Raw genomic sequence first — 20,106 nt, 5'->3', positions numbered from 1 at the left:
TTTGGGGCTGTTTAAGTGAAGCTAATGCATTTTTAGCTCACATTGGTTGTGCAGCATTCGCTGTCATGTTTCTCCTTGGTCATGATGCTGCCACATGGCATCCTCCAAAGATCAGAAAATTTTCACCCTTTTTGCTCAGGCCCTTTTGGTCAGTCAGCTTTTTCTCCTTTTCATGGATCAGTTAGCACTTTTCACTGGGGCAAATGGTTGTTCTTCACAGTCCAACCTATTTCAAACAGGCTGGTTAGCTTTGACTTTTAGGCTATTTATGCCTGCCTCCCCATTTTTGTCAATCACGTCTTCTTCACCTTATCATGGTCATCTTTTCCTGCTGTTCACAGCATCCTTCTCTGGCCAGCGTTCTCTCCTCTCATCATCAGATTTTCATCCTCTCCTATCAGCAGCAGCATCATATGCAGTCCTGTTTCATTCAGGATTATACGGGTTTTGAGTCTCATTATCCGTGTTCTTCTCTTTCTCTCTCAGTTTCCCTGTTGCTTCTGCATGCGTACTCACAGTTTCTCCGCCCAAAGTGTGCTGTCCATCTCCAAACAGCAGGTACAACCTGCAGTTTCCACTGTTCATACCTGTGTTTGAGCTGGGCAACTCCATTCTCAGTCTCACCTTTGCCTTCTGGAACCTTCAGGAGGTTTAAAGCTCATTGTGGTCCCAACACATCTGAAAATCTGCGTTTCAACCTTGACCAAGATAGCCAAGTTTGTGTTCACAGCCATGAGGACATTGACATCAGCTAAGTGAATGCTTTTTACATTGCTAAGCACCAAGCACCAAATATCCATGTTTTTCGCACCAAAGGAGCAGGCCATTTGCATTTGGGTGGACAGCCACCTTACGCAATACTGCCTATCAAAGAAGGTACTCATTTCCTATTCAGCTATGGCATTTTTTATGAGTGTCTTCTGCCTCCAGCTGCCGTCCACTTTCTGTTGAATTGGGGAGCCTTCCTTGTCTACATCCTCAAGCAATAGCCGCAAAAGCTCCTGCTCTGATCAATTTATCAGAGGCCCAGAAGTTGGATGGCACCAACTATTCCCTTTGGTTGAAGGCCAAGGGCCCTTGGGACAGCTGTAGGAATTTATCACCATCAAAATGAGATGTATTTAATAATAAATCCATGCTTTTAAGCCAGCTCTTTGCTCCTTCTATATGATTGTTCCAAAACAAGGCGTGATCTTCCATCAACAATTAGGTTTCCTTCATCAATGATCTATGCAGCCAAACTTATATAACATAGGATGTTGATATGGCTTGACTTTTTTCCAGTTGACTCTTAAGGTATCCCATGAGAATCTTCACTTCGGATTGGTAAGAGTCTCAAGGGTTGGTGCAGATTCTCAACAAAGAAACAAATTTATTAGTTCTATCTTCCGTTGATTTAACATAATGGGATCATACACTAACTCAGTGAGTTAGGAACTTGGTATCAATCTTGTAATATTTGGGCTGCCTTGTAAAGGGTAAGGCTTTTCTTTTTGGGCAACAAGGTTGCTCCAACTATAGTCCCTCATAAGGACACAGCATGCACCTCAAATTAATTGATCAAGAATCAAGATAATGGATCTGATCGATGCGGTTGGATTCAAGGTAACTCTAGATTGAGGAACCAAAATAAAATACTTTCCACGTGATTTAGAACCATGATGTGAGATTTGCTAGTTTCATGTAAGAAGGGAGGGACCCAAATCAATATCACAAAGAAAACAGACATGCCAGAGCAATTCCAACTTGCCTGTCTAGATATTGATCGGGATAAAGCCAACGATGGTGAAAGGTTGCCACTCTCTGAACTGTGTCCTGGTAAACCCAGAATCATTTTTCCTTCATGCCTAAAGCTATCAAGAGGCAAATTACCATCTTTCCTGGACATTGTTGCTGCAGCAAGAATAACCTGCAGATGAGGTTGCAGAAACTAATCAGACTTTTTAAATCGAATGTGTTCAATACTAACTAGCTTTATCTTGAACTTTAAATGCCTAATTTCTAAATCAATTCATGAGCACTGCGACTATACAAAACCAGTGACAAAGACCTTCCGAAGCTGTCTAGGATGAGTCATGCCACATATGTGAACATTGTAGGCTGCTAGAGGACTCCCTTGGCCAAGAGTTTCAATCCGTATTGAATGCAAACCAAATAGGGATTGTAAGCAACCTGTGGCAAGAAACAATAAGCAACTACTGAACCAGACACTGCACACTATAACAGCATACATCCCAATATAACTAATGTTCTCTTAGCCTCACTCAACAGAATGTTTTAGGCATATCTTCAGCCTTACCAGTTAGCTGCTAACATATATAGCATAATTCTTTAGAATACCTTGCTCAACAACTATATCCGTGATCAGTGGCAAAAGGATGCATTTTTCCATCTTGGAAACTCCTAACCATGGTACGAAGACTGGCCTTGTCACCTGTCAGCACAGAGAAGGAAAAATGGGCAACTAAAGAAAGCAGTAGCTGTTGATGTGCCTGTATCCATGGCTCTTAAAACCTCCTGCACTAAACAAGCTTCTGTACCTATGGTGCTTTATAGCAGCATTATATTCTGAGCCACACAAGAAGGGGCAAAATGGTCATTAACAATGTTATCCCATCCCAAGCACATAATATTACAGCCACAATCCCGGCACACAGACAGTGGCATGTTCCTCAACTGTCATCACACAGTCAGAAGAACAAGTAGGTAAGGGAAAAACAAAAACATAGCATCTTTAAGCACATTTACCTCAACCAACCTTGTAAACTACTGCATCAGAGGTCACATAGAGTTCGCGTGATCGGAAATCTCGCCTCATGACATATCTTCTGATAGGTGTGTAAACCAATAAAAGAACACCAATGCCCCATGCAAGTATCAACAGCAGGGAAATCAGAATCCACTGTAAAGTTTCGTACTGTAAGAATTCCCTCTCAAATCTGTCAAATGTTGCTCGGTGTAGAACTTTCCCAGCTCCGATACTTTCCTCATACTCTGAGGAAGCTGCAGGTTCTGTAAGAGGTTGGGCTTCCAAATAGTCTGCTTCAGAAACCCCATTAACTGATCCCATAGTAGAAGCACAACTGCATTCATAAAAAATAAGAACCTGTACAGAACACTGCATTAGGACTAGAACACCTGTTTAAAATTTGCAGTAAAATGCACAAACAAATGTTGACACCATTGCTTCTAAGACTAGCCTATTCATGGCATTACCAATACAGGGTATAGCTTCACTATCATCCACGGAGTTCTTCATGAACAGACTTCTTTGATGTCCCCATCTGACCCAGTCTTTATAGTCCATATATATATCACTCCAGCTCAGGTTTAATGCTTGGCTTATTATTGACATGATATTTCCTCTTCAATAAGATTTACAGTATTTTCACTAAGTATGCTTGGTTGTTTCCAAGTTGAAATAATCGTACATTGTATGTCAATCTTCCTTTCTTGGACTTCCCAGTAATTTTTTGAATTACCTACCAAAGTGGTGACTGCATATCCCAATAAGAACAACATTTTTGTGCGACTATCATCCTCACCCTACTAGATGAACTTTCAAGCTTCACGAGAAAGCCAAATGCACCTACTGTACAAGTTTGCTGAATACCTTACAGAAAATTGAGGTACAATCATTTGTTTATAGCTAGTCAAAATGTTTGAACAGACTTTCCCGTCCTTTTCAAAGATATTATAAGCAGGAAAAAAAAAATTAATGGTATATATACTATATAGATTCTCTGAATGCTGTTGGGCATTTTCATGGACTTGAACTGCCAAATGGTTTTCATTTTCTGCCACAAGCATATGATGATGATTATTTTTAATGCCAAGCAATGACGAAAGGGATGTTGCCACCTTGATGAAAGCATTAGGAGCTCTTGGTTTGGCTGCCAGTATTAAGGTTGATTCCATAAATCAAAACTTCTTCTATGTCTGAACACCAATGGCATCACCTCCTTTGGCTTCGTGAGGTTCCCCCTTTGTGATCACTTTGTTTGACATTTGGGATATCCTTTGAAATGGAATATCACTCCAGCAAATGATGGTTGGGTTGTGCAAAAGCTTCGTGTTAATTGTGATTGCCAAAAGTTACCCACATGGCCTCTGCATGTTCACCTTCAAATTGTGCATTCAATTACAATAGCATATATATAGTGTTTAGTCCAATTTATAATATGGAGAAGACTAGATATTTTCCAAGGGCATGAAAGGGATTAGATTGTTTTCAGTTGAGCCTCCCAAGCTTCACAGTAGCCATAGTTGCTTTATTGTTTGAATTTGCAGCTTCAGCCTTGGACTCACATGTTTGCCAATTTGATTCATCTATTGGAAACAAATTCTGGCAGATGTACAATCACACCTAGGCGAATATAGCTTGCCAATTTGATTCATCTTTAAAGCATTCACTGGAGCAAGCTGTTTGATTTGCCTCTTGCTTTGTGAGAACCAAAAGAGCTTATTTTCCAACTAAAAAAGGGATACATTTTATACATGATGTGGTGGATAATCATGGATATGTTCTCTCTTTTGGTACTAGCTTTACTTTTTATCATTTGGGCATGCACTACAAGCTTGTTGGAAGGAAAATCAGAGATCTTATCATGCCTTTCCAATCTATTCCTCCTCTGGATTCTCAATTCAGGTTGGTTAATTGGAGTTTCCAGCATTGTTTACTAAATGCTTGCCCTTTACCTTTGTAGTTGGCCACTGTCAACTCAATTTATAAGCATTGTTCTTCCTTTTGATTGGATAAAGGATCATGCTAATCAAATTTGGTACATAACTCGTTCTTTAAAATGGTGGATGAAAATCTTATGTTCCATATGGAAATGCAAGCTGCCTTTAAAATCCAAGACCTTCCTTTAGGAGATGTCTGGTGGGTGTATTGCCATCTAGTGTTCTTGCAAAGAGGGGCAAGTGCTACTTCAGCATGTCAAAGATTATTGCCTTTGCAAGCAGTCCCTTACATTCCGTAGTTCTGCCATTCAATAGTTTATTTGAGAGAGAGATTCTTCCACATTTGGCAAGCACTTGGATGTTTTGGATTTTACCTGTAGCTCCTAGAGATTTCTCTCACTGTTTGGCTTGGGTCTGATTTTGGCATTTTGGACCATTTGGAAGACTCGGAGTCTTCGATGATGTTTTAATTGATCCATTTTATTTTTTCAGGAAATCTCTTCAGCAATCATTGTATAAATGATTTAGACTTCATGATAATGCTCCTATTCCAATACTCTCTTTTGCACATGTTTTTGATGGGGTGTATGTTTTCCAGACAAATTCCCCTTTGTTCAAACTTTCTCATGTGTTTTCTCAATGTTTCTAATACATTCTTTATGGTGCTCGCCTTCTTGCTAGCATCACATACGTTAACTTAACCGGAACATTCGTTTCACAAAAAGAAGTGAGTTTGCAACCAGCAGGGGGGTGGGAATCCTCTGCAGAGCAAGAAACAAAGGTGAAAGATGGGTGGAAGAGGTTAATCTGCAATGATCAATACTTCCATGAAGACAAAGGACCACCTAGCAGAAGGGTGCATTGAATAGCATCCTCAACCAATATCACATCCTTGCCAACAATAACCTGTCCAAACTCTAGATCATAGAGCCTATATCCAAGGTAGCTGGCTATACTATATAGCCAATGAAGATGTGATACTTCCTTTGGAATTCACATATAGGCATCGCATCCATAGACCCTGAAATGAGTAACAAATGGCTGTAAGCCTCGTAGGGAGTCACATGTGGAACAGCAAATGAAGGAGAAAAAGTGTGGATATGCACCACAGCAATGGCAACTTCCTCAGCCTAAAGGAAATGAGGTAGCGCTGCGTGCTCAAGCATGGAGGCAGCCATTTCTAGCACTATCTTAATCTATCAAGCATACTCCACCTGAATACCATAGGATGCACAATATTATCAGTACACTCATGGGACATGAATTCAGCATCCTGATCTGTTTCAGTTGTCCAAACTTTGTGAGTAGAATGCCTCTCTACCATCCTCTTCCAATTACACAAGATCTACAGTGCCTCTAACTTGGCATTTGGGAAAAAAACCCAAACATATCTAGAAAAGCCATCAACAATCAACCAAGCTAAATAGCATTGGCTGACAACAGAGTGCAAACGGCCACACCAATCCATCTGAACAAGCTGAAGAGAAGTAGTAACTCAGCAAGATGGCTTCTCCAAGAAAGGCTCTCTATAATACTTGCCTCCCATGGCTCAAGGTGCCTGAATCCAACCTTCAGGCACCCCAAGGACAATAAACCACAATAAAGCAAGCACTTAATTCCAAATAGTAAATTCAGCAACTTTACGACACACTCAACTACTAGAGCCAGGGTGCTCTTGCACCATACGTCATCTATTGGCCTTGGCAAAGCTTGGCACCCCTTGTGGGATCTCTTTATGATTACAATAGAAAGCTCTAAACTAAGTAAATGAGGTTGGATTTCCAATAGTTTCTTTTGATACAACTAATCTATATGTGCTAGATGACTTTGTTGCCTTCATTGTTGGACTCTAACCAACTCTAGACTATTCAAACATCCACCCTAAGACTTCATGAAACCAGCCTTTCTTCTCAGATACGGTGGTACTAACCCGATTTAACACTAACTACAGCAAGTAATTAATTCACATAAATTGGAATGCACACTTTACCACTTTAATTTTGAACAATGGACAACATTTTGTCCCCAAAACTAGCGCCCCTTGCAATATTTCTTTAGCTTTTATTGCAAATGGATGAAGTACAGCTGATATTCTCTAATCCCCTCCGCTAATCCAAGTGCCTCTTGCTATCAAAACTAGCTAGCAAGCCTTCAAATCAATTTGCCCCTTGGTTTGCTTGGGGAATTGGCTTTGACCCTGCTTTTTACGAAACAAATTTAACCCCAAATTGACATTGGCTAGCTGGCCTCTTGAATCTCCCTGAAATTCTTTAATTTCAACTATTGGAATTGAAGTCCTAGGACCTCAATTCTAAGCACATATTCCAAGGTGGTCGTCAAACCCTAATTTATGCTGTAAATCACACCTTACAACAGAGATTTTCCAATATCTCCACCTCTAATGACTCACGCTACTGGAAAATGCTAAGAGAACTTGAGAAATGGATGTAGGATGAGAGAGAATGTCAAAGAGAGAGAAATTTCAAACTTCCATCACGAGAAAATAGAAGAAATCGGTTGCTACCCTGTCTAGACAGCCATGAAAGTTGTCTCCACTGATGGAACACATAGAATATGATGTTGTTTGGCTGAAACAATCCTCAAACTGCTATCACCTACTACTGTAGTCTCTTCAAGGATTGGTCTAGGCCCAATATGACACCAAGTAACTTATTATAATTTTTGCCTTTAGCACCAACTAATATCTCGGGGTCCTAGGTCCCACATTGTGAAAACATTAACTTGCACCTCACATGTGCAAGTCACATTAGCACATTTGATTGAATTTAATCAAATGCTAGGTAAAGCAATAAAATGTCATGTCCTCGTGGCAATTCAACCTGCCAAACCCTAGAAAACACATCCAACAATTAAACTCATAATTGTAGAGCATTCCTCATATAAACTTGTCTTACACAATTCTATTTGCATACCCGCATTGTCCTTGCACAAACAGTAAGCTTTCACATGATAGAATTGCAAGAAACACACACTGTCCATGTCAAAAGTGTTCAAAAAGCACATAAGTCTTGAGATCTTAGAGAAGAAAAAAGGATCTTAAACCTAGGTGCTATATGAACCTATCCTAGAAGATTTAGGTCGAAATCTCCAACATTATTGAGCATGGAGATTTAAAGTTGCCCAACAGATTCCTCGCAAATAGGGGAGAAGATTGGCTGCTATCTCAACTCCCTTCATGTGTTGTTGTTGCATTCTCTTTGTCTGCAAAAAAACCATCCTAAAAGTGAATGAGGCTTCAAATCTTTGAGAAAAAGAGAGGATCTCAACCCTAGATGCTCTACAAACCTATTCCAACACGATTCAAGTCAAAATTTTTAGTATTACTTGTTGAAAATGGATATCTAGACCCACCCCACGGATTTCCCGTGATTGAAGGAGAAGGTTGGCCATTGTTCCAACTTGATTCATGGGTCATTACATTCTCCATGGTTGAAACTTATAAAATCAACAACCACACTGAATGGCAACAATTAAATTGGACATTGGCTTCCACAAAGAGACAAAGAGATTCAAATAACAATATATGTCTTTCTAGATGCATTTATCTCTCTACAATACCATTAAAAAATGAGAGGACTGCTTTGCATTTGACAACTGCTTAATTGAAAGAAATTATCAATGTAAACTTAATTCTAACTTCTAAAGTCCAACCTTGTGATATACTGAAAGTTCCATATTTAACCTTGTTCCTTTTGTCCTACCCTTGTGCTACATAGCCCTTACATTTCCATGAGGAGCTTCTTCGTCAAAGGAGGGCATTCAGATCGGTTTTCAGTATGAGAGAGAGAGAGAGAGAGAGCTATTTGTGCAATTTTTGCAAAGAACACAGCCATTGGGAGGTTGGGACAGCATACAAGAGCCATTCTGGAGCTAGCGACAATAGGAAGACCATCATTTCGAGAAGGCAACAGCATTCAGCAATAGGTGACAGCATCCTGGAGGCTCCAAACAGCACGCGACAACATTAAATGCTGATTGGTGCAGGCTGCAGGCAGTTTTAGGGGTTTTCCCTTGTGGAAACTCTGAATTTTCTCTCTAGCATTCTCTCACCTATTCAACCCATTCTCAAGAGATCTGAGCTTATTTTAGCCATTTGGAGCAGATCTCAGCCAAATTTGGTGGATAGCAAGAGGATTTCTGTTGTAAACCCTAATTTACAGTAGTAATTAGGGTTTAACAGCCACCTCGGGACCTATGCCAACAGGAAAAGGCATCGTACACTAAAATCAACACCTGAAATTTGTGAAATTCTCAAAAATTTCAAATGTCACGCCATTGAGTATAAAATTTGGGGCCAATTTGAGTCCGATTAGAGCAAGTCCTAGGTGAAAATCAAGAGGCAAATTGCCCAATTTGTTTGTTGATTGTTGGAGCAACAAGGGGCTTTTGGATTAGCCAAGGAGATTGTGAAATCTTAGCTTGTAATCAATCCATTAGCAATTGAAGATAAAGAAGTACTGAAAGGGACGCCAGTTTTGGGGCCAACAGGGTGTGCATTGTCCAAGAATTTTGAAGATAAAGTGTGCATTTTAATTTATGTTTATTTGCTAATTGCTGTAATTAAGTGCTTGATCGGGTAATTACCACCCTATCCAAGAAGGACGGTTGGTTTCATGTGAGGTGTCCGCCAATCTGAATCCACCGCACACCCTTTAATAGTCCATTAGTAGGTTTTCCAAAAACGATACCGTCCGGCGCTCCCTTGGAACATCATGGGGTTTGTCACTTAGGCCCTACTAAGTCTACTTTGCAACGGGAGAGTTCCGGAAGAACCCACTAGAATCGACTTGAATTTCCAAGATCCTAAAATCAAACGAGTCTCCTAACAGCCAACTAGCGTCAGTAATTTCAAGTTCCCACTTCTACAGGTTTACTCGATCTGAAGTGGACTTGCCATTGCACTTGGTTCAAAGAGAATGGGAGACGAAGGCGAGAGCAATATATCAACCCTCCTACCTGTAAGGCAAAATCCCATTCCGGCCCCCTAAAACAATGCAAGTCGATTCTCCCTAACGACTAGTTGGTCAATTTATCATCTTTCTATTTCTATTTCTAGTTCAGAAAAGCTCCCAACTAATCGGGACCACCCTACCGTTTGTAACGTGCCCGCCTATCGACTGTCCCGGCACGCTTTTAGCGGTCCATTGGGAGACGAGTCTAAGCGATGCCGCTTGGCACTCCCATGGAATGTCACGGGGTTTGTCGCCTAAGGTTTCCCGAGTCCCCCTCGCAACGGAACGCCCGCGGCCGCGAACCCACTAGGATCGACTTGAAATCTGAGTTCCTAGGGCCAAAGTCTCCTAGCAGCATTTTAGCGTTGGGTTTTGGACATCCTACTTTATGCACAAATACCCAATCCCAAGCAGATCCATACCGCACTTAGTTCAAAGAGAATGGAAAACGAGAGAGATGTGCCGCTCAACCTCTCTGCCCGTAAGGCATAGTCCCATTCCGGTCCCCTAAAAAGGCATGAATCGGGTTCTAACTTAACAATACATAAAGTCATCATCGGTAAAACCTTGTGAGAAGCCTCCCAATTCTCTGGGACCACCCAACCGTAGGACGGACCCGTCGGGGATTCCGTCCATCCGCTTCCCTTAATAGCTTTAGTTTTCTAATTAGGTCCTACCACATTTATGTACGACATTTAAAATTAGCGTCATTAATTAAGCCTTTTAGGGAACAAGGTTTGTTCGCGTAATTTATGGCACAAGCACGAAAATAAAACAAGCAATCCTTTTGACAAACAAGTTCCTTAATTTATCTTCAAGTTAATCTTTGTCTCCTGCCCATACAGGAGAATTATGTATATGGTACTGTTTCTTGGTATTCAGCTTCAATGGTACCACGTACCAACAATGTTTTACTCAACCATATAGCTTCTCCTACCACTCAGAACATGCTGGTGGGGCTGTTTCTTGGTATTCAGCTTCAATGGTACTCAGTGCAACAATGTTTTGCAACCTGGAACACCAAGAAACAGCCCCACCAGCAACTGTAAAGACGTACCCGTTGGTGGACCTACAAGTGTCCAAGTCACCTGCCATGTCTGCATCACAATAACCCTGCAAACTAAGTGCACCCTACCCATAGCAAATACTTTTTCTTTGTGTACCCTTAAGGTATCGAAGAATACACTTGACAGCCTCCCAATGTGCTTTGCTAGGATTTGATATAAACCTACTAACAACTCCCGCTGCATGAGCAATGTCTGGACAAGTAGCAACCATAGCATACATAAGAGAGCCACAAGCTGATGCATAAGGAACTCCCTTCATAGCATTTGCTTCCACGTCATCTTTCGGGCTGTTGGCCTTACTAAGCTTGAGATAAGGAGGTAAGGGTATCCCAAAAGGCTTAGCTTCAGCCATGTTAAATCTGTCCAGTACCTTTCCAATGTACTTTTCTTGAGATAAAAATAGCAATTTCTGCATTCTATCTCTACGAATCCTCATGCCCAAAATATGCTTTGCATTTCCCAAATCTTTCATGGAGAAAGCTGATTGCATTCTATCTCTACGAATCCTCATGCCCAAAATATGCTTTGCATTCCCCAAATCTTTCATGGAGAAAGCTGATTTCAGCTGATTTTTGAGAGCATCCAAGCTGGTCTTTCTTTTCCCAGCTAGTAACATATCATCCACATACAAAACAAGTACTATGGGGCTGCCATCTGTATCCTTTTTCATGTACAAGCAATGATTTGCATGGCTGCGTGTAAACTCAAGAGATAGCATAAAAGTATCAAACTTTTTGTACCACTACCATGGTGCTTGCTTCAGCCCATACAAGCTGCGTTTTAGCTTACACACCATCTGCTCTTTTCCAGGAACTACAAAGCCCTTGGGGTGTTTCATGTAGATTTTCTCATCAATGTCACCATGCAAGAAAGTTGTTTTTACATCCATTTGATACAGCTCTAAATCCAAAAACAGCAATAAGAGCAAAAAGCACACGTAAAGTGGTCATCTTCACAACAGGTGAGAAGACCTCTTGGAAGTCAATCCCTTTCTTTTGTGCATAACCTTTGGCAACTAGCCTTGCCTTGTACTTGGGTTTCCCATCAACTGTCTTGACTTTGTACACCCATTTGTTTGGAAGTGGCTTCCTTCCCTTTGGTAATGACACAAGATCCCAAGTATCATTTGCATATAGAGATTTAATCTCTTCCTGCATAGCTAGCTCCCACTTACTGCTAAACTCAGATGACTTGGCCTCTTTGTATATAAGAGGCTCACCCTCATCTGTAAGCATCACATAATGCAAGGAGGGGTCAAACCTATGTGGTTGCCTTCTTACGCGTGTAGACCTGCGTACCCAATGATCAACATTTTCAGGAATTGGATCTACATCAGGAGGTATATTATTTTCAGCATTCATTTGTTGCTGTAAACCATTTTCAGCATGCACTTCATGCTCTTCATTTTCATTTCCAGCACCTACATTTTCATAATCAGCAAGCTTATCTTACTGTCCATGACCTCCTTGTGCTTCTATTTGTTGTCCATCATCATCTGGCTCAAAAGTAACCAGCTGATCATCAGTTTCAGCCTGTGGTACAGCACCTTGAGGCTCATTTTCTGAAGTTATGGGTGGCTGCAAACTCTGAAATTTCACCTTTTTCATATCTTCATTAGAGGCTAAAGAGCCTTTCAGAAATTTTGCCTCATTAAACACAACATTACAGTTGCGAATAATTTTCTTGGACTGAGGTAACCACATGCTGTAGCCAAATTCACCCTCATCACCATAGCCCATGAAAATGCCTTTGGTGGATTTTGGGTCAAGTTTGTTCCTCAGCTCGTCCCTAACATGTACAAAAGCATCACAACCAAATATACGTAAATGGTCATATGAGGCCGATTTGCCAGACCAAACCTCCTCAGGATGCCATTATTTAAGGACCTATTTGGAGAGCGGTTGCAAATGTGAACCGCGGTTTTGAGTGCCTCTCCCCAAAATACATGAGAGAGATTGGCAATGGACAGCATGCACCGCACTCTTTCACATAAAGTCCTGTTATATCTTTCAGTCACTCCATTTGAAGGACTGTAAGGGGTTGTAAGCTCCCTCTTAATACCATGTAAGTCACAAAATGACTTGAATTCAATCGATGTGAACTCACCCCCATTATCAGTTCTCAAGCATTTCAGCTTTCTATCTATCTGAGTAGTCACAAATGCATGAAAAGTTTTAAAAACAGCAAACGCTTCACTTTTCTTTTTCAGCAAGTACACCCAAATCTTATTGGAACAATCATCAATAAAGGAGACAAAATATGCAACACCACCCAATGATTTCACGGGCATACTACATACATCAGAATGCACTAAGTCCAAGACATTGGAATTACGAGAGACACCAGAGTAAAAGGAATTTTTTATTTGCTTTCCAAACTGACACTCATTACAAAAATCAAGTTTAGAGCCTTTTCCACTCTTCAGAGAGGTAAGAACATCAAGTTCTTTTTGGCTCATATGGCCTAATCTCTTATGCCGTAACTCCAAGTGGCTGCAAATTTCAGCAACTACAAGAAACTTGCCATTCAAGGCTTTACAATGCAAACAATACAATGTGCCCTTCTTGGTTCCTTTTGCAATCAGCATGGAACCCTTTTTTACTTTCCACAAACCACTACCAAACAGTGTGGTGTAGCCATGCAAGTCAAGCTGACCAACAGACAGTAAATTCTTTTTAATGCCAGGCACATATCTGACATCTTTCAACACAAGCTCTTGACCATTGTCTAAAGACAAGTGTACGGTGCTAATCCCATCAATGCTGCAAGCATGGTTATTTCCAAGGTACACCTTTCCATAACTGCCTGCATTAAAGATAGCAAAACACTCCAAGCAAGGAGTTACATGGAAAGAGGCACCAAAGTCTACAATCCAAGTTTGAGTGACACCATCATCAACTGACAAGAGTGCATCAATCACATAACCTTGGTAATCTGCATATCCTGCATGTGACATACAAGTGCATCATAATCAACTGCACATAATACATCAGCCTCTATATCTGAAAGCTCCTCTATGACCACACTAGAGGCCACATTGGCCTTTTCTTTGCCTTTGGATGTCTCCAATGCATCTGTCTTTTCTTCCTTCTTCTTTTTATCTCCTACATTCTTCTTTCTCTCTTGTTCCTTCTTGTAGTACCTACAATCAGGTTTCTTGTGGCCCTTCCGACCACAATGATAGCAAGTAATGTCACTCTTATCCTTTCCTTTGCTCTTGCTCCTGTTTCTTTGCCTTGCATATGCATTTTTCTTTTCAACCCTGCCTCTTACATTATAAGCTGAGTTGTTGTCTTCTCCACTAGGCATACGTCTAATTTCTTCATTCAAGATAGAACCCCTCACCCCATCATATGAGAGATTGGGGTTATTGCTGAGTGAAACCACCAAGGTTTCCCACGAGTCCGGCAGTGTCATGATCAAAAAGATCGCCCTCAACTTATCATCAAAGTCCAAGTTTGCATCTTTGAGCTGATTTAGAATCCCTGTAAATGCACTCAAGTGCTCGGCTGCAAGCTTTCACTCATCCAGTCGCATATTCACCAACTTGCGCATTAAATGCACCTGATTAACAGGTGTGGTGATCTCATAAGTAGTCTTCAGCTTCTCCCATATTGCATAACCTGTGTCTAAACCCTTAATGTCAGAATGTCATCAGTGACACCCATCTTTATGTAAGCCACAGCCTTTTTATTCACTCTAGCCCAATCTGCATCAGACATTAGTGAGGATTTATCTTCGTGCAAAGCATCCTCACAATCCTTCAGGAACAAAATGCCCTGCATACGGTCTTTCCAAAGGTCAAAGTCATGACCATCAAACCATTTGATCTCCATCAAACTCTTGATGTCTGAACTGGAAGAAGTTGCAGCCATTTTATCACGAACACAAGAGTAAATGCACTAATCTTACGGAAGCACAAGCTGAACCAGCAAAATACCCTGCTGTTTTTTCTCAACCAGAAATAAATATCTGTTGTTTATACATTAATCAGTCTCACTGCACAGGCAAAAGATGCAGTAATTTACCAAAATTCTGTGCAAATCCCCAAAATTTCAAATCCAAAATTGCATGAATGTCAATCAATCTGACCCAGCTGAGTAAAGCTTTGCCAATACATGAAAAGCCCCAAATTTCTAGGATCTAATGTTAGGAAATGTTACCCAAAAATGCAAAATTTCGACAAAATTGGCAAAATCCCCAATGTAATTGAAGTCACCGCTCGCGATGTCTGCAATTTCTGACTCAAAAGTCACTGGCAGGCATGAATGATACCAAATCTGGGAAAAGCCCCAAATTCTGTGGCTAGATTTGCACAGATTTTGAAATTGTGCCTCTGGTGTGTGAACTCCCGCCAAGGAGGGATTCAAGAAAAGATTTTTTTTTAAAAGTCTGGGATTTACGAAATGACGGGGGTGGGGGGGGTTCCGTTGACCCTGCCACGTCACGTCTGACGTCGCACTTGCCTGTCGGCGCCGCCTGCCTGTCGCCCGTCACACAACCTCTACACCCCGTCACGTCTGACGTCGCACTACACAGCTATCGTCCGCCAATGCTGGTTCTATCCACCAGTCAATCGTTGCACTGCACAGCTGTCGCCTGCACTTCGTCACACTGGTCTACTGGTTTCCTGCTACAATCGCTTATTGACTGCTACTACACGCCTGCTGCCGTAAGCCCAGCAGCCGTCGCCTCAATCTTGGAAGCGTGCAGAGTCTTGGCTCTAATACCAATTGTTGAACTGGGAAGGACACAGCTAAGAGAGTTTGAGATCGAGCAGGAGCGTATGAGTATGACGGTTGGAGAGAGTGTGAGCAAAGTGAAAGTCTGAGACGATAAGAGTGTACCAACCAATGTGTTGGTACACAGAATAAAATGTATTTATACTTGGGGCACGTAAAGGGTGCGTTCACATGTACAGTGTGCGTGTACTATATACACGGAGGTCACCAGGCCTTCATATCCCAACATTAATCCAATTAAGAATCAAGTATAATCAAGGCAATCAGCCCTAATATCATCTTCTAGGAAAACATTCATTTATTCCCATGGCAACTTATCATTACAGACCCCTGCCATGCATTTGCCATCAACACAAGCCTTGGAATATTTATCCAAATCACAATGCAACAATCAATTGATTGAAAGAAAAACATTTAGGGTGTTGTTCAATCAACCAACAAAACTAATTGTATTTTTCCCAAACAATACAAGAATAGACGTGATAACAATTTTATCATATATTCGCTCTCCTCCTTGGAACCAAAGAGTAAAATTTACCTAACATTACCTCCTTTTGGCTAAGGCATATACTAAAGGTTCAAATACTATACACGACATAAGTCCTATCATTCCAATGCAAATTAATCAATCTAGTAAGAGCATTTATGCATCTTCTCTAAGTGACATTTATTTTTTAGTCTTTCCCTTTATCTTGACTTTATCTTCCTTTCTCGTAAGGCAAGGAGTTGTATGTCATTGATGTAAAGTTTACATAATCTCTTCCATGTATGTACCGTCTATATGCATTTGTGAACCTTAAACAATATTGTCCTCGGTAAAGATTAATCAAAGACTCATCGATGCTCAATACTTAAGAGTCCCATATGCTCCTTATGCTATGTATGGATTCATCGCATAGCAACTAGGTGCAATTCAACTCCCCTTAATACAAGCACTTCACAAACTTCATATTTGAATATTTGAGATGCGAGTTATCATTTTCAATAACCTATTCTAGGACAACAAAGTACGGAGCCAAACTTATCTTATGTGAGAATCAAAGCAAGCATCTATCAATTTAGAAATACATTACTTACGACCGGAACCGCAATTGGATTGACAGTGATGCCTTCGCCCAAAGCTTCGTTGCTGGTTGTAGGATTGCCATCCACACATGACATTCTTCGCTTGGAGACCATCGTCCGCAAATAGACTCAAGAGATTAAGAAGACGGAATAGATTCAAGATGGAAGAGTGTAAGAGAAGATGCTTAAGTCGAGGATCGAGATAGAGGAAATTGTGCAGCCTCTCGGAATAACTCTTCTCTCTCTTATCATCTGAATCCTAGGTAAGCATAGCTTCCTCATAGTTATCCTCATCAGAATCATCGGAAAGAGGAAAAAAACACTAAAGACCGAGGAATAGCTCCACATACAATATACCGAATCAGCTTTTACACACAAACCAAGCTTTCATCACAACACGTCATGTAAAATAGTCAAAGTCCATGTAACTTATCATCTGTAGAAGTGCACAAAGAAGCCATTTGGAGAGAAAAAGAGAATATAGAGGATAGAGGATATATGGAGAGGCAATACAACCAAACCCACAATCATAATAGTTTATTTTTTATTTTTTATTTTACTCCCTACTATCGAAGGTGTTTCCACCTTTTCTCGAAGAGTATGTCGGTTCAGAACTACAAATAAAAGGCCGGCTAGTACCGACAAGGCCAGCTAGCCAGTACCTAGCTAGTACCGACAAGGCCAGCTAGTACCAACAGACTAACGAGAGGACAGCCAAAATTCTAACTTCTAGGTAGAGAGGGATTTCTCTTTATGAGGGACTGGTGATTCAGGCCCGTAGTCAGACAACTTGAGTCGAATAGATGCGTTGGTCTGAGAGCTAATAATTAGATTGCGCATATCGTGTTTGCGAATCTTGACGCCGGCAATGGCTGAATTATATGGATTTCCCATGTCTGCAAGCAAAAACAACGAGCTTACATGAAAAGAGAGACGTCCAGCTGAAAATCCCAGCTGACCCCTCCTCCTGAGAATGGCATGAACAATAGCATTGATCTCCCATAAGCAATACACATATATGACTGTGCACGGACATCCGGGGCATGGCAAGACAATGGCAGGACGAGAAACGGCTGCGTGCACAGTGCAAAGATGTTTAACAGCTCCCCTGTGGCAGCAAAAGACCCCAGCCTCCTTCATTTTCTTGATCAAAGAACAGAGCATCTAACGCGAACAAGCATGCAAAAAGACAGGAGTATCAGATCGAACCGGATGTCAGGCAAATGAGTACGTAAGAAGATCGAGCATCTGTTCGCCTCGGTCTCGCTTCTTCCCCCCGAAAGGAAAATGATCAGCTCAGTCGAATGTAGCTAGGCCTATAATGTCATAGGGCAGTCTATTTAAAATCTATTCTATATACAACATTTTTCTATATATTAACATTTGCCCGCAACACCGTGCTGGCAAGGCTGTTCCTCACTCGGTTATATATTAACATTTTTCTATATATTAACATGTTTGGTTAGATATTGACCCCCAAGCTATTGCCCACTAGGCTTGCTAGCCACCCTTCATGTGTCATTGCATTAAAGCGAAGCTTGCAACACTACATCTCACTTGCTTCATGTTTTTTGTGTCGAAGGGAAGCAATTGTGTGACTTCACTTTGCTCACAAACAATGAATGAAGGATAGTGTGCTTCACATGAGATGGTAATGTGCTTTGTGTGTAACAGTAAGTGCACTTCTCATAACCTTGTTTCTCTTTTCAACATACACATTTATGTGTGTCTCTTTGTCTATCTAAAAGTCATCTAACATTCTCCATCCTCAAACTAAGTTGATAAACCCTATTTGCATCAAAGGTGCATGAACATTACAATTTCGTTACAAAGTATCTTCAAACTCCCCCCCCCCCCCCCCCCGGCCATTTTATTTCATGAGATATTACATATTCTAACCTTAACCACTCTATGTATGTGTGTGTGCACGCAATTACTAGTAAGGATTGAATCCCCCCCTTTTGTCTCTCTCTATCATGTCCTTAAATATATTTGGCAAAGTGGCAATAAGTTTAAGCCCACGCATATTGCTAGGTATGAAGAGTTATCAAAGGTAGCAAGATAAGGACCTTTTCCTCTCTTAAATGTGTTGTAAACCAGAGTTGCAGCATTGGAATGTGTGCACAAGAGGGAGAAGAGAGCTCAAAGTACAAGAATGAAATCTTGCTTACTAAGTTGCTTAGAGTACAACTTGGGTACACTCTCTCACACTTCATAGTGACCCATAGGCTGTTTATATAGCCTTTGCCAAGCTAGGGTTAGGGTTTCCCCTGCCCCTAGGGCTATTTACACTCATCTGCCCTTATACTCCCTTGCTTACAGTGGGTTTCTATGCATGTCTTCTAACACCCCCCCTCAATGCCAGGGTGGCATTGGATTACAAAGCATGTAAGAGATTCCCCCCCTTTTTGGGATGCCTTTATAAATCAGGCTTACAAGGTTGTTTTAGATAGATGATTTAAAATGGTCAAAATAGTCGATCTTCAGATGGATTGGAGGCATAGTTGGCCACCAATTCTTTGGGTATTTCAAGAGTGTTGGGGCATTTACTAGTGATATGCCATGTCTTCTTACACTTGTTACATTTCATTTTCTCGGGATACTTCTTCCAGCAGTTGTTTACAAGATGTCCTTTTTTCTTACAAAAAAAACATCTAGTGAGAATTGTATGAACCAATACTTACAGGAATTTGAAGTTGCCTGACTGTTGCTGCTTTCTTTATGGTTCCTCTTTTCTTCATCCAAACAGGATTGAATGGTACTTGCCAAAGTAGGATCTGGAATGTTGGTGAGAGTTGTTACAAGAGTAGGAAACACCTGTTTTACAGCTTTTAGGAGAATAGCAATAGCATCTTCTTCATGTATTGGAGCTTGTACAGAAGTAAGCTGTGCCATAAGTCCCTTCATATGAGAAATGAATTTTCCCAAATCTTCTCCTGAACGATATTCCAAGCTAAAGAATTCAATTTTAAGGAAGATTTTAGTATTTTTGCCAATGGCTCCATAGAGCTTTTCAAGCTCATCCCATTTTTCTTTAGCAGTGTTTAGTTGATTAACATGATGAATCATGGATTCATCTAAGTGTAGCATTATGATTGCTTGAGCATGTTGGTCATCCTCTATATCAATCATATTTGCAAAGTTTACAGCTCTATTGCCTTGAATGAGAGGCCAATACCCTCTTTCCATCATTTTGTATTTTATAAGTACCTACCATGGGTGGAAATCTTTGCTATCAAACTTTCGAATTTGAGGACGGACATCAGCATATGTTGTGGTCATTGGGAAGGTCTTACCACTTGTTAGGACAAGGGCAGTGTCTAGTCCCTTACAAACTTTCCACTGAATGCGAAAGCAAATTAGACAATGTGAAATCAAAGTTGCAATGAAGAGAAAGGCTGAAAATCATATAAGTGTAATATTTCAAAGTATGGCTTTGGTGGTCCTTTCTTATGTGCAAGCTTCTTCCGAGGTTTAATAGTCTTTTTAGGTCTTAATGAAGTAAACCTAGACTGGACTTCAGGCTCCTCCTTGTGGTATGGCTTAGTGGATGAAGCTTGTGTTGGATAAGGTTTG

The 20,106-nt window shown here is 40.8% G+C and overlaps 1 protein-coding gene across 2 annotated transcripts in view; it reads right to left on the bottom strand.

Annotated features, from left to right (window-relative positions):
- Positions 1-17,870, bottom strand: part of LOC148010796 (uncharacterized) — a 44,295-nt gene extending 26,425 nt beyond the window's left edge. Inside the window, exons 1-6 of one of the 2 annotated variants that reach the window (XM_087672029.1) lie at positions 17,740-17,796; positions 17,452-17,638; positions 2,759-3,106; positions 2,341-2,434; positions 2,051-2,172; positions 1,751-1,909 (exon numbers count right to left, since the gene is read on the bottom strand). In XM_087672029.1, the coding sequence (XP_087528155.1) occupies positions 1,751-1,909; positions 2,051-2,172; positions 2,341-2,434; positions 2,759-3,070 (687 nt within the window). In that variant the 5' untranslated portion in view covers positions 3,071-3,106; positions 17,452-17,638; positions 17,740-17,796. Of the gene's footprint in view, positions 1-1,750; positions 1,910-2,050; positions 2,173-2,340; positions 2,435-2,758; positions 3,107-17,451; positions 17,639-17,739 lie in introns of both variants that reach the window. The other variant, XM_087672028.1, reaches the window with a different exon arrangement.
- Between the last annotated feature and the right edge of the window lie 2,236 nt (positions 17,871-20,106).

This window comes from Lygodium microphyllum, chromosome 29, assembly GCF_053477565.2.
Source record: "Lygodium microphyllum isolate KBCC chromosome 29, Lygodium_microphyllum_v1.1.10, whole genome shotgun sequence".
Classification (NCBI taxonomy): Eukaryota; Viridiplantae; Streptophyta; class Polypodiopsida; order Schizaeales; family Lygodiaceae; genus Lygodium; species Lygodium microphyllum.
Note: the sequence above shows the minus strand (reverse complement) of the source record. Positions and strands in the feature narration are given on the sequence as shown.